The 18697-nt window shown below is 41.9% G+C and overlaps 1 protein-coding gene across 7 annotated transcripts in view; it reads left to right on the top strand.

Moving 5' to 3' along the window:
- ELMO1 (engulfment and cell motility 1) overlaps positions 1-18697 on the top strand; it is a 533507-nt gene that overhangs the window by 150424 nt on the left and 364386 nt on the right. For 6 of the 7 annotated variants that reach the window (XM_049642948.1, XM_049642946.1, XM_049642949.1 and 3 more), the window contains exons 5-6: positions 8265-8315; positions 12739-12908. In XM_049642948.1, the coding sequence (XP_049498905.1) occupies positions 8265-8315; positions 12739-12908 (221 nt within the window). Of the gene's footprint in view, positions 1-8262; positions 8316-12738; positions 12909-18697 lie in introns of those variants that run through there. The other variant, XM_049642952.1, reaches the window with a different exon arrangement.

Raw genomic sequence — 18697 nt, 5'->3', positions numbered from 1 at the left:
TCTGAGGAGTGGGCAGTTTGAGAACTAAAGCCCAAGAGAGGGAACTGCCCCCCTCCCCAAGGCTCTTCGAAGAGAACATGGCTGCCACAGGGACATCACCACCAAGGTGAAGGATACACACCTGTGTTGGACTATAGAAAGGAGTCTGTAGTAGGCAGAGTGACTTAGAAGTGGCCTCTGTAGGCGGAGTAGGGCAGGAGGCCTGAGGACTTGCACATCAAATAATAAGAATCATGGTGGTGGATGGAAAGCCAGCAGCCTTTCTCTGACCAGGCAGGATCATTCCGGTGCCCTCCACTGGTGAAGCTTCACATTCTGTCAGGTGGCAAAGGGGAATGCTTGGGTGTAACTCTTGTATTCCAAAGTGGGGCCAAGAAAGCTGGGCTTTGAGATAAGAAACAATAAATAATGCACTGGATTTGCTTTTAGTTTTTTTTTTTTTTCCTCCATTATGACTAATACTGCCTTAGACAGCCCTTGTAAGATGTCGGTACCTCTGATGTTTCTGTAGGACAAATTCTTAGAATTTGATTTTGAACATTTTTAAGGCTTTTGTTAAACATTACAAAATCACCCACCAAAAATTGGGCCATATTTACTCTCCTTCAAGTTATGCATGTGAGGAAAGGCATAAATTTTTATCATAGAACTTTTTACTAGCTTTTCAGATCTGGGTTCTTGTATCAGATTGTGAACTTGGAGACTGGAGACGCTCAGGGCAGGTGGGCCTGGGGCTGGAGCCTGCGGGCTGACTCAGTTAAGTGCCAAGCCCTGCAGTGATCGTAGTTAGAAGTGTGTTGCTAGAATCCTTCATCACCTCAGCCAACCTCCTTAACTTACTTCCTTTCTACTCCAATTCACTGCTGCTGACAGATTCATTTCTCTGAAGCATTCCCTTCATCATAATCAGTAATTTTGCTCAGAAACCTTAAATGTTTCCTCTTTGTTGTACTGAGAATAAAAGAGAAGAGAATTGACCTTTGGTGCTGGGCCCCTTGCCTCCATTCTGTTGATGAGGAAACTGAAGCCGATCGACTTGCCCAAGGTCACATGGGAAGTTAGCTGGCTCAGGCCCAACCTGGGCTTCCTTCCTTGTGGTCTACTGCACTTTCTAGGCTCCCAGACCCCTGTTGGTCCATCATGCTCGTGACATTACTGTTCTCCCAGGGCCTGTAGTGAGAGAGAGAGATTTTCTTAATACATGTCCTCATTCCTCAGATGACCACACTATGCCATTGCTGGTGCTGATCCCGCTGTCTGGATTGCTAAAATTGTCCCCCTCAGCTTCTGTGCTCAAGGGGGCTGCCTACTCTGACTTCAAGGTTGAGTCTAAGACTCATCTCTAAATAATGACCTTCCATTATTTCTTAGCAAATTGTACTCAGTCAATTCTTATCCTAGGGTGTCAGGGAGACCTGGATATGGATTGGGTCCAACCTTGAGCTTTTGGTCCCTGGGCCTGGACACCAAGATAGGTGTGTGCTCACTCCTACCATGTGAACTTGGCTGAGGAAGCAAGCAAAAAAAGGGTGCCTGTTTTTCATCAAGAGTGAACATCTAATAGTGCTTGTTCCTTTAAGGTAAGACAGCATGTTCTTCTGCAGAAAAACATACTGTTCTTCATCTCTGTCTTCTACAAGTGGTTGATTAAAATGCTGAGGGGGACCAGCATTCTCCCTATGTTCTTCCCCTGGGGTTCACGACATCCCGGGAGACTCCCTGGGCCCCTGCAAGCTGTCTACCTGCAGCTCTCCGCTCATTTTACCCCGAGTCTCATTACATATGGAAAGAGAGCAAACCATTCCTGTGCAGCATGCCCTCGGCCTCCCTCCGTGGTCTGTGTTTACACATCACAAATAGGTAGTTAGCAGATATCTTCCTTTATACCTGCCTCGTTCCGTCTTCTCTTGATGTTGGGAATTGTGTAAAGGATGCCTGTGTTCTGTGAAAAGGAAAGTGATGGAAGAAAAACAACTGAGAATAGAATCGAGTTAGGGGCAGGAAAATAGAGTGGACAAGAAGTCAAGCCCAGATCCTTCGATTAATGGGTGAAGATGAATTGCTCAAGCTGTCTGGGGATGATGGGGACATGGTCTCTGATGGTAAACGAACCTGGGGAAGGCCACAATGGGAATTACGGTGAATGTGCATTTACCACAGTTTGCCACACATTCTCATCTTTCTACCTCACCCCCGCCTCCCAGCCTTCTTTTTTTTCCTGTTTTTGGAGGTTCAGATTTTTATTTTAGGGTATTTCTAACATCGCTCCTCAAATGTTAGACCCGTAGTCCTCTGTCTGGAGGCATTGCTGCGTAACCTAGCAACCGGCATATCATGTACTGTCCTCAGTTATTCCTTCAGCCTGAAGATTTGAAGATCACTCAAATGGACACATAAAGGACAAAAAGGGTCAGGTTTACATGCAAAATCAGTGTTTGTGATGATTGAGTAATGGGGGTGAAAAACAGCATTATTTAGTAGTAATACATCCAAAGTAAGGGCCCTGTCACATCTGGAGAGAGAGAGAGAAGCAGACAAGGAGAGAGGAGGAGAGAGGGAGCCAGAGGAAAAAAAGACCCCGGAGCTGCCTGCCCTCCAGGAGTCTGGCTTTTTGGGGTCGTAAGCGCCCTCTCCCCCTCTGACCTTCTCTTTCCTTGCTTTTTGACCAGGGAATAATTCTTAATTTGTCTGGCTAGATAGAAAGTTGGCATACTGAGAAAAACAAATTTCAGAGGGAAAAATAGGAGAACAGTGACATTTTTCAGCAGGATCTTATTATCCAACCCACACAGAGACTGAGTCGCTGAGCTAGTTCTGTGAAGAAACACAAAGACATCCTATCGAGACGCCTGTGAATGTCAGGGGCTAGTACAGTCAGGAACTGCTGGGCATGAGTAAATATGACAGTGGGGCTTTAGCTGGCTTTCACTGGGCCACTTCTTCTCGTACACTGTGTGCAGTTGGGACATTTCACTGCACAAATGTTCTGGCTGCCTCTTTTCTCTTCATTTTTGAGGTGCTGGCATTAGTCTTGTTTGCCTCAGACTCTATTTCCTTGAAATTCACAATACTTAGTCTGAATGTGCTGGTTGTTCTTGCGGATTAGACTGGGATGATTCTAAACTATTGTGCTTCAGAGTTACTTAGGATTATAGCGAAAATGAGCATCCCTGAGAAAGTGGCTAGGGAACAGGAGCCCTAGAAACCAGTATTTTAATGTGCCCTTATGGTGACTCTAAAAGAGATGATATGACGGTCATACAAAAAAATGGAGGATTGAAGACTGATTTCTCAGAGAGGGGCAGGGGGCAGTGTCTTGGCCTGTGACCCGATGGATACATTCTTCATTTTTGCAGAATTCCCCTCTCTGTTTGGGGGCGGGGGGAGGTTGGTCCATTGTTTTCTTTTCTTCCCCACATGCTTTTATATGTCATTTGGTGGTGTTATTCCTTGGCTAGCCTGGGAAAGTGACCCTGACCTGGTTGAATGCTGCTGGATTGGCCCCATTGGAAGCTGCTCTCCAGGGGTCACCAGTACAACCTGTTGATGAAACAAAGCTGGCCAGTATATTGCTCACTGTGGTAAAGGGAAAACACAGCCATGCAAAGCTTGGGCAATGTCTCGGCAGGTGCAGGCGTATTGGTCAGGGTTCAACAAGAGATGCAGAACCAGTGGGAGATACGTGCAAAGAGGTTTATTGCAAGCAGTTGGCTTACGTGATTGTGGAGACTGGATAGGCAAATCCAAAATGCATAGGGCATGCTTTCAGGAAGAGGAGGCTGGAACTCTGGGGTAAAAGTTGAATCTGCTGTCCACTGGTAGAATTTAAGGCCTTTCAATTTATGGAATCAGGCCCACCCAGATTATCTTGGATAATCTCTCCTACTTAAAGTTAACTGATTATCAACTTTAACCACACCTGCAAAATACCTTTACAGTAACACCACCTAGATGCATATTTGATTGAATAATTGGGGAGAGCAGACTAGTCAAGTTGATATATCAAAAGACTATCGTAGAAGGTAATATCAGAATTTCTTGAGAATTGGAATTTGATTTAGGCCGATCTTTCAAAGCATGTATGGATATGGTACAGCAGTCCAGGATAGGGGTTAACAGCAGAGATTTTCCAGTTGAGGGATTCAAAGAATCTTTGGATGCAAACAGTTGATGTTTTCCACTGAAGAGTTTACGAGGGCCTTTTAGGAAATTCCTATAAGGAAATTCACTCTTTTCTAATGAAGGAAGACATACACTTTTGTTCCCAAAGCATGAGCTTTGTGATTTCTTCTTAATTTATGAACTAGAAGCATTAAACACAAATATGGCTACCATACTGTCGAACTGGCCACTGCAGAGACAGGACACATTCACAAACTGCAAATCAGAGCCAGAATTTCACCTCATGTATGCCTGCCCCTCCCTCTTTAAGTGGCTAAAGGCCAGTCTACCTTGTAAGTGTCATATCTTTACTCTCTTTGTGCATCCTAGACTCTTTTTTTTTAATGTTTATTTTTGAGAAGGGGGAGGGGCAGAGAGAGAGACACACACACACACAGAATCCGAAGCAGGCTCCAGGCTGTGAACTGATAGCTGGACCTTAATGTGCCAGCTGATAGCTCAGAGCCTGATGTGGGGCTCGAACTCATGAACTGTGAGATCGTGACCTGAGCCAAAGTCAGATGCTCAACCAACTGAGCCACTGGGGTGCCCCAAGGAGACCCCACTTTTTAAAAAAATGTTTATTTATTTTGAGAGGGAGAGTACAAATGGGGAAGGGCAGAGGGAGAGGGAGAGAGAGAATCCCAAGTAGGGATCACTGACAGCGTGGAGCCCAACGTGGGGCTCAATCCCACAAACATGAGACCATGACCTGAGCTGAAATCAAGAGTCGGATGCTCAACCGAAATCAAGAGTTGGACACTCAACCGACTGAGCCACCCAGGCGCCCCTGGAGACCCCACTCTTAAGTGATGCTCTACGTTGCCTGGATGAAATTTATAGAATCAGAGAAAGCATAAGCCTTTTCCTTTGCTGACCAACTTTACATTCTTTGGAGAGTGGAAGGTGGCATCAGCCTGTGGTCGAAGAGGTGTCATCCAGTTGATTTTCCTGATAGAACACAGCCTCTGAAGCACAGGTCTATCTGTACTGCCTTTCTCTTTGAGTCTCATCTACCTTTCTGACAGGACCTTAACACTTAAAATAACTTTTTTAATGTTTATTTATTTTGAGAGAGAGAGAGCAAACAGGGGAGGGGCAGAGAGAGAGGGGGAGTGAGAGAATCCCAAGCAGGCTCTGTGCTCAGACTCACGAACTGTGAGATCATGACCTGAGTTGAAATCGACAGTTGGGCCCTTAACCGACTGAGCCTCCCAGGTGCCCCAGGACCTTAACATTTTTAATGCAAATTTAATAGCTTTTCCCCTTATCTTCTTTTATTCCAAAATGCAAAACACTGATTAGAAACACATTTTTTTCAGAGGAAAGGAAAAGCCAGAAAGGCAAATGAACTGCTAGCCGAGAAGACAGAGGCACAGGGATGAGAGATGCTGTCTAGTTAATGGTGGCTGTCCCTCTCATTTTTGAGCCACTTCTAGGCTGGGCTCAGCGCATTTATCACCTCTTGTTCTTACTCTTTGTTCCCCATGCAATGGCTCGCTCTCCCTACTTTAGGGAAGAGAAGACTTACATCCGTGTGGTTAAGGACCTCGCACTGAGCACAAGTTGGGGAATTTGAACCCAGCTCCTCCTGTCGGTGGTTTTGATGCTGCTTTTGGTTTAAACACACAGTGCTTAAGACTCTTTCTTTAAAGAACTCATACTTAGATCCCCAAAAGTCAGGAGCCAACATTGCAGGAGTCAACCTGGGGGCCAGCTGCTTACTTTTACCCCAGTCATACCCCCACCTAGGGTCCTGTACTGTGGGCCTCACAGGGAACCCCTGAGAACCTGCAGGGCGTTTGCTGATACCATACTTACTTCTTTGCTCTCATGTACGTTGACCAGTTGATGAGGATAATTCCCCTCTGAGGATAAATGCAAAATCTTGGTCTTTTTCCAGAGAGAAAATGGGCAGAGGGCCGACTCAGTCAGTGGAACATGCAGTTCTTGATCTTGGGTTGTGAGTTTGAGCCCCACGTTGGATATAGAGACTAGTTTTAAAAAAATCTTAAAAAAAGAGTTGTTATGATGGTTAAATAAGCATGACAGCAAACCCCCAAAATACCCCAGCTCGGTGCCTTTCAATAAATGTTTATTGCTATTATTAGGAATCCCTACCCTCACTCCAAATTTCCATGAGGAAATATTATCCTAAGTCCTTCCGGACTCTTTGTGTTCACAGGGCTGCTTTTTCTTCTTGACTGGTTATTTGGGAAGAATAAAGTGGGCCCCTTTTTCTCTGGGAAGGAAACTGCTTTAGGTCTGACCTCAACAGGTAATCTGAGGGTCCAGTTAGCTGTCTTGTTGGTTCTTACCCTGAGCCTTGTTTTCCGTAAAAACTAGTAAAGGGGATATTTTAGGTTTTCATCTTCTGACTCTCTTATTTCTCAATTCATTTAGAACCTGAGCAAGAAAGAGGGATGCTATGTTTTCAGCTTCCTTAATGTTTTATAATGAGAATTTGCTGTCTTTCTCTCCTTTGGCAGAGAGTCATAGAATTTTAGGGTTGAAAGATTTTTTAAATGACAGAAATTAATTTCACCTTTCCTGCCGACCAGGTGGTCATTCGGGCCTTGCCTGACACTTCCAATAATGAGAAGCTTGCTTTCTCCAGAGGCAGCCCAGGGTGTCTGCCTGCGGATGCTCTAGATTGAGCTGGAATTGACAGAGTTGAACTTTCAGGCCATCCTGCCCTTGGTATAAACGTTTGGATTAGTTTTCTTTGGGAGACAGTGTGGGCCTGCTTTCTTTTAGGTAGTCGTTTTAGAAAATTCATTTTCCAATAAGTAGTCAGAATTGGCTGAGGGAGAGAGAGAGTGTGTTCTGTGTGCTTTTGGCATCTTATCCTGAGAAGCTTTGTACCGCCTCCGTGTGCCTGCTGAACACATTCCAGATTGTGGCTCCTCTTAAGTGATGCAGGAGAATGATCCTCATGGCGCTTTATTAACTTCCTGGCCTCTGTGCTCCAGGGTGGGGCATGTGGATGTGCGACTCCCGTAAGGTCTCCTCCTGAAAGCTGAGAATGGTGCGTACTCTGGTGGCAGGAAATAAAACTGCCAGTGAGATTCTACTTCCAATGCCAAAGATTCTACGTGACAGCTTTAGGACATTCACCTCCAACATGCTTGCCAAGTGGAGAAAGACTGACTTGGGCTCTTCTTATTTATGCTGTGTTCTTCACTCTAAGGTGACACACAGTTAGAGCTGGCAAATGTTAAGAAACCAAGTTCCTTAATATAACCTTAAAAAGGTAGCTTTATTTAGATGGGATTCACATTCCCTTACATCCACTATTTAAAGTGCTCAATTCAGTGGTTTTTGATATATTCCTAGATTTGTGAAATCATCACCACAATCAATTTTAGAACATTTTCATCGCTGGGAAAAGAAACCTTGCAACCATTAGCGTTCATCTCCCCCCAGCCCCCGCCACCTGCCAGCACCTGGAAACCACCAGTGTGCTTTCTGTCTCAGTGGATTTGCCTATTGTGGACATTTCATATAAATGGAACCATAACAGCGGTGGCCTTTGTGTCAGGATTCTTTCACTTAGTGTAATGTTTTCAGGGTTCATTCATGGTGTAGCATGTATCAGCATTTCTTTGTATTGCCTAATAATATTCCGTTGAATGGGTATACCACATTTTGTTCACCAATTGCTGGACATTTGGGTTGTTTCCAGCTTTTGGCTATTATGAATAACGTTTTTGTGAGCATTCATGTACAAGTTTTTGTGCAGATGTGTGTTTTAATCTAGCAGAACTGGTTAGATTGTATTTTCTAAATAACCTTTCAAAGTTGCTTTTTTTTTGGTTTGCTCTTCTTGGGCCCTATATTCCTACTCTCTGGACTTATACTCACTTCTGTGCTGAATGCTGTCTGTGACTTGTTATAAAGTTAATACATCTGAGACCCAGTTTAAAGTTCTTTGTAGAAATAATTAAAAATCACTCAAGAATTATGAGAATAAAGTGACAAACTGAATCATAAGAATTCTTATTATATGGTATCACTACTAGATTATTTTTGCCTTTGCTCTCTCTTCTTTACTAAGCTTCTAAAATTTGAAGACTTACAAAGATTTTATTTTTCTTTTCCAGAATCGCAATGAAATAAAAAATGGCACTATCCTTCGATTAACCACATCTCCTGTAAGTTGATTTTAGTTTATAGCTTTCTAGTAAATGCTTTGGTCTTCAGTTCTGCTATATGTGATTATGGGATATTAATTTTTATTTATTTATTAAAAATTTTTTAAATGTTTATTTATTTTTGAGAGACAGAGTGTGAGTGGGAAGGGGCAGAGAGAGAGGGAGATATAGAATCTGAAGCAGGCTCCAGGCTCTGAGCTGTCAGCACAGAGCCCAACGTGGGGCTCGAACCCACGAACCATGAGATCACGACCCAAGCTGAAGTCGGACACTTAACCGACTGAGCTACCCAGGTGCCCCTGGGATATTAATTTTTGAGGGTAACTTTAGTGCAAGACAGAAGGTGTCTGGAATGTCCTCACACGCAGATCCTGGATTAGCAGTAATGCCTTTCCTTGTATTTCCCATTTCAGAGGAGGAAACTTTTATTTCAGGTTCAGTGCAAGTAAATTGACTGTAAGGTTTGAGTTTGGTGGTCACTTCAACAATTCTCATATTACAGATGGGGTAACTCAGTTGTACTGATTGGTTTTACCCACCTGCCCACACATACACCTAATGCCATCTGAGCGAATTCAGCCAACGGACAAAGCAAACAAAACCAAAGACAGCCTATGATTACCTCTCTTTAAAGTCAGGGTGTGTATGTGTGTAAAAGAGAGAGTGTTTAAGCATTTTTCTAGTTTTGGTCAGTGATTATGACAACTCATAATAATATAATTTGAGAAATATTGGCCACTAAGGTTGTTTCATTGACAGCTGATTCTAGATGAAACACTTCAAAAGCTAAACAAAGTGCTACAGAATATTTAGACTACTGTAGCTGGCTGTGTTGCTTATCTTCGTCTCTCTTACTTGCTTGCAGATTCTTTGGATAGTAGCATTAGCATATTTAAACTGTATTATTTCACAGTGCATTTTATTGCTTTCCTAAAAAATATCGTGCACAAAATACACCAAGTGTTACTATTTTCACTCCGCATATGTCATGAAAACTGTGTCTAACTCTTATTTTCAGTTTCCACCAAAGCCATGTGGTAGGCTAAAAATAAATTTGAAAATTGGGAAAAGCATCTGGCTAAACTTAAATTGTGGGTACTGTAACTACCACACATTCTTCTGGTTGAAAATTACATTAGAGAGGCTTAAAAACTCTTAAACATTGTACCCAACAACATCTTGAACCTAAACACAGTGATAAGCTCCACAGAGTGCATCGTGGGAGTTGGCCAAACTGTCTTCTGGTGCCTTCTTTTCCACTTTCTGGAAATCATATTTCATACTCCTTTTTCAATGGCCACATGATGAGCTGAGACATTTTTGTCTGACTTAGCATTGACCTTACCTCAGTCAGCATGAATTAATGTTAATTTGACCTTTCGAGACCGTGATTTCATTTGGTTTTTGTAGTTTCTGTTTATCCTGTTACAATTACTCATTTGCTGGCTGGGCAGAAAGAGTCCACCTTGCCTTGTTAGGTCTCAGAATTAGAAAGGCTCAGTTTTCACATCTAAGCCAAAGAAGAAGTTCATTCTTTTTTATTGCCATGGGTGCATGAACAAAACTTCCACAACATAAGCTACTCCTTGAAAGAAGGTTAGGTGTTTGTCAGGGTAAAGTTTTTCGGCGTCCCGATAGCTCATGCTTTTCTGGTAGTGACCTTCACGTTCCCAGCAAGGTGAATGGTGAGATGTGAAAGCCAGTGCACAAGGCGATATCATAAGATGGAGTCCACCTACAAGAGACTGGTGTCTGTATTCTAAAGACTGGTGGTTTCCAAACCCGAATCATTGGTGGAACTTTAAAAATGCGGTTGTTTGGGCCTTTACTGAGAAGCTGAATTATGATACCTGGAAACAAGGTCCAGGAATCTATATTCATTTTGAACAAGCATTTTATGATTTGGCTGTAGCCACAGGGTCTAGAACTGGGCATTACTCTAAGTGGGATATTTTGGATCTGTAAAAACTTCACTTGCTGTCAGTAGATTGTTTTTTATTATTTTGCGTTTAACTGAAAAATATGGGTCAGCATATGCTAACTCTTTCACTTTTCATGTACGCACAAAAAAATGTTAAAAAATGTAACCGTCTCCATCAAATTTGCCAGGAAGTGTTAGTGCACCATAAAGAAATCAGCAAATGGTGTCATACCATAAAAATGTTTGATTCTTTCCTCTACCTCAGCTGAACTTCTTCTGTAGCCAGACAAAATGCACACACACCGACATGTGCACACTTATGCGTGCACACACATGCACACACTCTTGCTTTAGGTAATGTGCAACTGCGCTGAATTCCACCTGTGTGACCTTGGGCAAGTTACATAACTTGTCTGCACTTCAGTTTCCTGTGTACAATGAACATGATGAGGACAGCCACCTGGTAGGATTGTTGTGTAGATTAAATGAATTCCTTCATGGGGGTATTTAGAATAGTGGCTCATAAAAAGCCCCAGGTAACTTAGATGTTTTTATTACCGGTACTAGAAGTACCACACACCATTAGCATTAATACTGACAATGAAATAATTTTTGAGTACTCCTTATTATCATAATCTGTATAATAAATGCAGGCTTCCTGCTTGGAGGAAATTGTACTTTTCGAGGAATTCAAAGTGATCTGCTTGGGGTAAATATATGTCAGTGCTGTCTGTGCACTTGAAAAATTTACAAAAAAGTGTATCTTTGAATGATTTTAAAAGATAAAGTGATTCTTGCTCAGCTCTCCATTCTCCCTCTTAAAAACATGGGATTTAGGGCGCCTGGGTGGCTCAGTCGGTTAAGCGTCTGACTTCAGCTCAGGTCACGATCTCGCGGTCCGTGAGTTCGAGCCCCGCGTCGGGCTCTGGGCTGATGGCTCAGAGCCTGGAGCCTGCTTCCGATTCTGTGTCTCCCTCTCTCTCTGCCCCTGCCCCGTTCATGCTCTCTCTGTCTCAAAAATAAATAAAACGTTAAAAAAAAAACAAAAACCCAAAAAACCCCCAAAAAACCAATAAAACATGGGATTTAGGGTTCGGGTGACTTTTCAGATATCCAGGAAACTGAATGAGTAGAGAGAGTTCTGGTTCTCCCCCACCTTCCTCCTTCTCCTCCTTTTTTAAAATTTCTGATGCAAAGTGTCAGTTTTTGGTTATAACTACAATGGGAGACCACTGTGCTTCTCTGACCAAGTGATGGGGGCATGGGTTCCATTCCTGCCTCGGCACCTGAAGGGTTGGCATTGGTTTCCCTGATGGGTCCCCTTCTCTCCTTGGGGCTACTTTCAGGTGACAGGGAAGGGGGAACTGGGCAGGGAGGAAGGGGACCTTGACTGTGGAGCCTGTTGGGGTCTCAGTACCTGTGTGGATTCCCGTCCTTCACTCTGCAATCTTAACCCTGTTACAGTCCACACGGGGCTCCTCTGATAGTTCTAATGAGTTTCCATTTAGAAGATACGTCGCTTCCGGGGACAAATACCTCTTCTTCCCCTTTCTCTGAAATATAACAAGTTTCAAAGGAGAAACAAGTGGCTGAGAAGGAGAATATGAGGATAGTACATTGCTTCACCCATTGCAGTTTTGAGTTAAATAGTAACTGCCACAGATGTTGAGTTATTTCCATTAGGCAAAAATAGAGGCAGAAAAATTTAATATTTTATTTTTCTTACCGTCTGCCCCAACTGAAAAGTAGCTGTGAAAATCTTTACTGGAAGAACGAGAAATATAAACTGCAAGTTATTATCCAATATATTTCCATTCCTCCCTGTCCGGCATGTAGTAGCCAAGGGCAGAGGCCTTAAAAATATGTCTAATTTTAGGCGAAGCTACTGATTTGGTTTCCTAATTATTTTGTTTTATATTTGTGCAGTAATTAGCCAATGCCTGTGAAACACATGTTGAAAAGCAAAATTTATAAGCACTGTTGTGTGTTGTGCTAGAAGATTTTCAGTAACTGGGAAAGATTATTTCTAATGAAATAATGTCTAGTGAAGCTTTTGAGCACTCTGTGTAGGCAGTTACTGCTCAGAATATTGACTGAACGCATGAATGTTCTGTATAAATTTGCGTAATGGCTTAACTAAGCAAATAGCTTTTTGTCATTTGTAGACAATAATTTTACTTACAAGGTAAACATTTTCCCATTTTTCCCTCCTCACTGCCACTCCTGTTCCCTTTCAGGGGCTTTACTGTTTTTGTGCTCTTACTTTTCCAAGAGACAGAAACATGGGCTTTGTCAAGAAGGCAACCAATTGCCATCATTAAATTAACAGACATTGCTTGAAGGTGGAGTCATGCAGGTTGGAAAACTGCCCTTGGTATATAGAATGCACATAGTCTTATGCTTCTGGGCCCTGTTGTCTTCCTTTCTCAATGAAACAGTAGTTTTTTGTCTATTGTGGTTTCCTCTGTGAACACTCTTCCATTTATTTTTGTCCTCAATGAGGCTCAAAACGCCCAGCAGCTCCATGAACGAATCCAGTCGTCAAGTATGGATGCCAAGCTGGAAGCCCTGAAGGACTTAGCCAGCCTCTCCCGGGATGTCACATTTGCCCAGGAGTTTATAAATCTGGATGGCATCTCTCTCCTCACGCAGATGGTCGAAAGCGGCACCGAGTAAGCATCTTTTATCCAGACTTCTAGTCTGTCCTATTCTTTCCCGCATTCTGGGGATTTGTTAATTTCCTTGTACTTGTAATTTCTAGTTTTAAAGACCAGAAATTGACGAAAAAAACAAAATCTATGTTTCAAAGTCTTAAACTAGGTCAAAATAGCATCCCTGAATAATCTTTTACAACATTGTCATTTCAACGATGAAATGCTTAATTATTTAAAATTATAAATACTATAAATATTTATCAAATACTTACTGCATATAAAGAGTGGAAGTTGGGAGAATTTAAAAAGTTGTGAGCCAAGCCATTAAAAAAATCTATGGAGGCAGACCTCAACTGAGATATAATTCCTTGTGAGGGCTGGGACCAGTTACAGCTGACAGAGGGGGTGTCAGTGAATGGGCCTTTAAGGAGTTTGAGTTCCATCATGATCAGGAAAGGGATGGACATTTCTCCTTGGGGAGCTCACCTTCTCAGGGAAGGCTTTAATTCTGTGGTGTGATTGGGGGTAAGGAGCCTCCTTACCTGGGGGTAAGGAGCCGGGTGGGAGCTAGCTCTTACACATGTGGACAGATGACTCCCCTCACCACCAAACGCCAGGGTAGGGTCCATAGGTAGCTAGCTACTCATTCCTATATGTCAGGTGCGACTAGCATAGACTATTAGAGCATGTAAGTTACAGCCTATGAAAATGCCAAAGCAGTTAATTACGTATGCTAAATTAATGATATGCAGAGTTGGGATAGATATCTATTAGGAAAGAATACATGTCACTGGGAATTGGGGTTTAAGCCTGGGTCATGTAGATCTCTCTTCAGTACGTGGTGATTCAAAGAATGAATGGATGACGGTGCATATTGGAGACCTATCTTGGCCCTCTCTTTCAGTCCCTTTCCCCTCCCTTTCCCTCCCTCCCTTCTTTCCTTCTTTCCTTCCTTCCTTCCTTCCATCTCCTCCTACATGTGGCATTATTTAGTCTCTGCAACTGGCACTAGTGAAAGATTCTTTTTAGATGGCAAACAGACTTGGATGATCTGAAAAAGGGTCGATTGTAGACAGTTATCATTTTATTTATTTATTTATTTTATCATTTTATTTTTTTAATGAGGACTAAAGCTCTGCTCATTAAAATATGGGGGAACATCAACTTGCAGCAGGGTGGGGAAACTCAAATTCTGGGTGTTACCAGCATCCCAGCAGGCCTACTATAAATTGGAGCTGGAGTTTGAAACAGTTCAAGGGAAGTTGAATAAGTTTATGGATCCAGAAGACTTGACCAAGGAAAAGGAGAAAGGGTTTTTGTCTGTGTTGGAAGCTCCAGGCTGAGGTCTAGTGTGGAGTGTGTCAGATCCCTCATTCCTTGGGGCTAATGAGCAGCAGAGTGTGAGCTGGGATTATGAACACCTTCACTGGTGACTGTGGACGACTTCACATGGCTGCCACTCCTGCTTCATGCCCATCACTGCTTCTGGTGGGACAGTGAGCCCTGGGGGGTTGAGCCTCAGCCACATTTATGGCATGTTAAGTGAAAATGTAGGGGCGCCTGGGTGGTGCAGTCGGTTAAGCGTCCGACTTCAGCCGGGTCACGATCTCGCGGTCCGTGAGTTCGAGCCCCGCGTCAGGCTCTGGGCTGATGGCTCGGAGCCTGGAGCCTGTTTCCGATTCTGTGTCTCCCTCTCTCTCTCTGCCCCTCCCCCGTTCATGCTCTGTCTCTCTCTGTCCCCAAAAAAATAAATAAAAAACGTTGAAAAAAAAAAAAAAGAAAAAAGAAAACGTAAAAGTGGCCCCACATTTACTACCTAAGTCCCAGACGTTGATGTATCACAAGCGATGTACTAGAGCCAGTTGTAATGTAACCTGCTAATATTGGGCGGTTCTACCACAGACCTAGGTCTCTAGGGGCTTAAGCTCTTGAATATTCAGAATGCTATTGTGTTAATGCCTCCAGATTTTGCAGAATTGTGATCATAATTACAATTAGAATGTGAAATACACTGAAAGCAGGGGTCCATGTGATTTACACCCTGAATAGAGGGTTGAGGCAGAGCTCTGAGACCCCCAAGGGCGGCAGTTATAGATTTTGACAATGAGGAAAAATGCATGCTGGGAGCGCCAGTATTTTAGTTTCTCATTATATTTGTTTGCTAGTGCTTCCATAACAAAATATCACAGACTGGGTAGCTTAAACAACAGAAATTTATTGTCTCTTAGTTAGGGGGGCTGGAAGTCTGAAATCAAGGTGTTGGCAGCGTTGGTTTCCTCTGAGGTCTCCTCGATTTGCAGATGGCTACCTTCCTGCTGTGCCCTCATGTGGTCTTTCTTCTGTGTGCGCTTATTTCTAGGATCTCTCTGTATGTCCAAATTTCCTTTGCTTATAAAGACACCAGTCAGATTGGATTGGGACACACCCTCATGGCCTCATTTTAACTTAATCACCTCTTTAAAGGTTTTGTCTCTAAATACTGTCCCATTTTGAGGTGCTGGGGGTCAGGGAATCAACATATGAATTCTGAGGGGACACAATTTAGCCCATAACACTCATTAAGGGGACACTGCCCTTTCTGCTTGAAAAGGAAAAGAGTAAAAACTGATGCCATGTATTTGTCTTGTCTAAATTATTACTTATTGTCTGTATCATTGCCTTACTCTGTAACCCATCCTGACCTCTAGGGGGGCCCAAAAGAACCACACTAATCCTCAGAATGAGGATTGAGGATGGCACGTCTGAATTGTATCTCCATGTTGCACACGTATAACCTGAGAGAATGTTGACACTGAATGTACTTTATGTGAACTACAGTAATTGAATTCCTGCTTTAAAAAAGCGTATTAAAGTAATTAGCATTTTAATTATTTATAATCCAGAAGCCATGTTGATTTGTTCCATGCAGCCAGGTTTCAGACACACAAATGATTCAAGGCCAGATCTTGGGTGAGTTCTCATTTGCATTGATCTCTTACACTGTCCCATCACACTATGTTATGGGAAGGAATGATATCTCTCTGGATCATCTTCAGTGTCCTCCTCACCATCTTATATGAGTTCAAAGCCCTGCTACTTCGGGGGATGGAGGGAGGAGGCACCCTGCTTCCTTCTGCTGGGTCCTGCGACTCATCTTAGAGCTGCTCATTTGTTGCACAGCTATTTTTCAGGTCTTCTGCTCAGATTAAAAACAAAAGAGAAAGACCTTTTTCTTGTAAGGAAACCTGGCTTCTCAATTAAACTTCTAGCAAGACATTCATTAATTAACAGGAAACTTTTGGAATAGAAACTGTACAAATTAAATGGATCCTGCAATTTGGAAGGCATTTGGTCATGACTTCTGGGCAGATTTCCAGCTGGGCAAGGCAGAGGTTTTGTGAAGCAGGACCTGTGGAAATTTTTAGGAAACATTGAAGAAATGCAGCTGGAATTTTTCTCTTTACTTTGAGCTATAATGAGATTCAAAGATTACTCACCTGCTTGTCGTTACTCAAGGCTGAGCTTTTAAAGGTCTCCCTCATTGGTGCCAGGAGGGGCCATCGGGCAAAATTAGCAACAAAGGAGCAATGGAGAGTGTCACTTTGGCAGAATGCAGTGATTAATACCTGAATTGAATTTTCCCATCCTTGTGGGATTTTGAAATTCTATTCCCAGTTTAAGCTTGAGACATAGGTGTGGAAGCAAATGAAGTTGTGTGGAAACTTCTCAGTGTTAGCTCAATCTGAGCAAGGAAATGGTTTCAGGGAAGGGAATTTCAGGAATGGACAGTGTTTACTAAAAAATGGGTATTAAAGATTTTTCAAGGGATTAATATCTGAAACATATAAAGAACTCATACAACTCAATAAAACAACCCAGTTGAAAAATGGTCAGAAGATCTGAATAGACATTTTTCCAGAGTATACATACAGACGGCCAACAGGTACATAAAAGATGCTTAACATAACTCATCATCAGGGGAATGCAAATCAAAAACACAGTGAGATGTTAACTTACACCTGCCAGAATGTTATCAAAAAGGCAAGAAATAACAAATGCTGGAGAACATGTGGAGAAAAGTGAACCCTTGTGAATGGTTGGTGGGAATGTAAATTGGTACAGCCACTCTGGAAAACAGCATGGAGGTTCCGCAAAACACTAAAAACAAAACTACCGTATGATCCAGTAATTCAACTACTAGGTATCCATCTGAAGAAAGTGAAAACATTAATTTGAAAAGATACACACATTCCTATGTTTATTGCAACATATTCACAATTGCCCAAATATGGAAGCAGCCTAAGTATCCACTGATCACTGATGGAAGAATGGACAAAGAAGATAGGAGATGTATGGAGTACTACTCAGCCACTTGTGACAACATGATGGGCCTGAAGGGTATTATACTAAGTGAAATAAGTCTGACAGAGAAAGACAGATACTACGTGATTTCACTTCCACGTGGAATCTAAAAAACGAAACAAAACCCAGACTTAGAGTTATAGAGAATGGATTGGTGGTTGCTAGAGAGGAGATGGTTTGGAGGGTAGGCAAAGTGGGTGAAGGAGATCAAGTACCAACTTCCAAGTATAAAACAAATGAGTCACAATGATGTAATGTACAGCATGGGGGAACATAGTAATATTGTATTTGCTTTGTATGGTGACAGATGGTAACTGGACTTACTGTGGTAATCATTTCACAGTGTATACAAATGTGGAATCACTATGTTGTACACCTGAAACTAACATAATATTGTATGCCAATGACGTCTCAATAAAAAAAGTTCAGATGATATATTTTATTTTATTTGAAAGAAAAAATCATACCTGCAACTCCAAATCCCATGTAGCGAATAACACTGCTTTTCTTTGGCTTTCAATAAAACACCGTGTTCTTTGTCTATGCCTCTGTGCACACAGACAGTGGGACAGTTTGTCCTGTGTCTTTCCAGTGTTAAACAGTCAGAAGAACAGGGGAACATTTCCAAGAACGAAAGGGCAGGATTCTTATAGTTTCCTTCCCACTTGGCAATGTGACAGGAAAATTACGCTGTTGGAATATGAGTAAGCTGTAGCACCACCCTGGGCAGAAAAGTCAAGAGACTGAAAAAGTTAAATTTATGTATTTACAAAGACCTCAAGACAGTTTTTTGAATTAGCTTTCTCTCCTTAGTTAAAAAAAAAAAAAGTGTGTGTGTGTGTATATGTATGTGTGTGTGTGTGTGTGTGTGTGTGTGTGTGTATATATATATATATATATATATATATATATATATATTTAAAAAATAAATATAAGTAAGCAGAAGGAGGAAAATAAGAATCATTTGTAACCTGACTTTCGAGAGACCTTTTTAACATTGTGGTATATACCCTTTTTGTATTTTCTTTTAGATACACACACACATGCACAGGCTTTATTACAAAAGTAGAATATATAATTACTTTATTACAAAAGTAGAATAATTATAATGCTCATATCTTTGTAGCCTGCTTTTTGTACCTAACAACATTGCCATGTCATTAATATGATTTCCTTTATCATTTTTGTCATTTGTATATTGTTTCACTTAAACTTTAAGTACAGTTGATATGCAACTTAATAATCTGAAGGATGTGCACAGTGTAGTCAACCATCCCACAATTGTTGGACATTTGTATTGTTTTCAGGGTTTTTTCATGATTGTGAACATTCTCTAATCAGCTATTCTTCTAGTAAAATCTTTGTGAGTATTTAAATTACTTTGTTGGAGTACAATTCCTGATTTGGAGGATATACACATTTTAAAGCTGTTTTAAAGTGAGAACAGCCCGAAGCCCACTGAAACG

This window comes from Panthera uncia, chromosome A2 (genome assembly GCF_023721935.1).
Source record: "Panthera uncia isolate 11264 chromosome A2, Puncia_PCG_1.0, whole genome shotgun sequence".
Classification (NCBI taxonomy): domain Eukaryota; kingdom Metazoa; phylum Chordata; class Mammalia; order Carnivora; family Felidae; genus Panthera; species Panthera uncia.
This window is presented reverse-complemented; position numbering and strand designations above follow the sequence as displayed.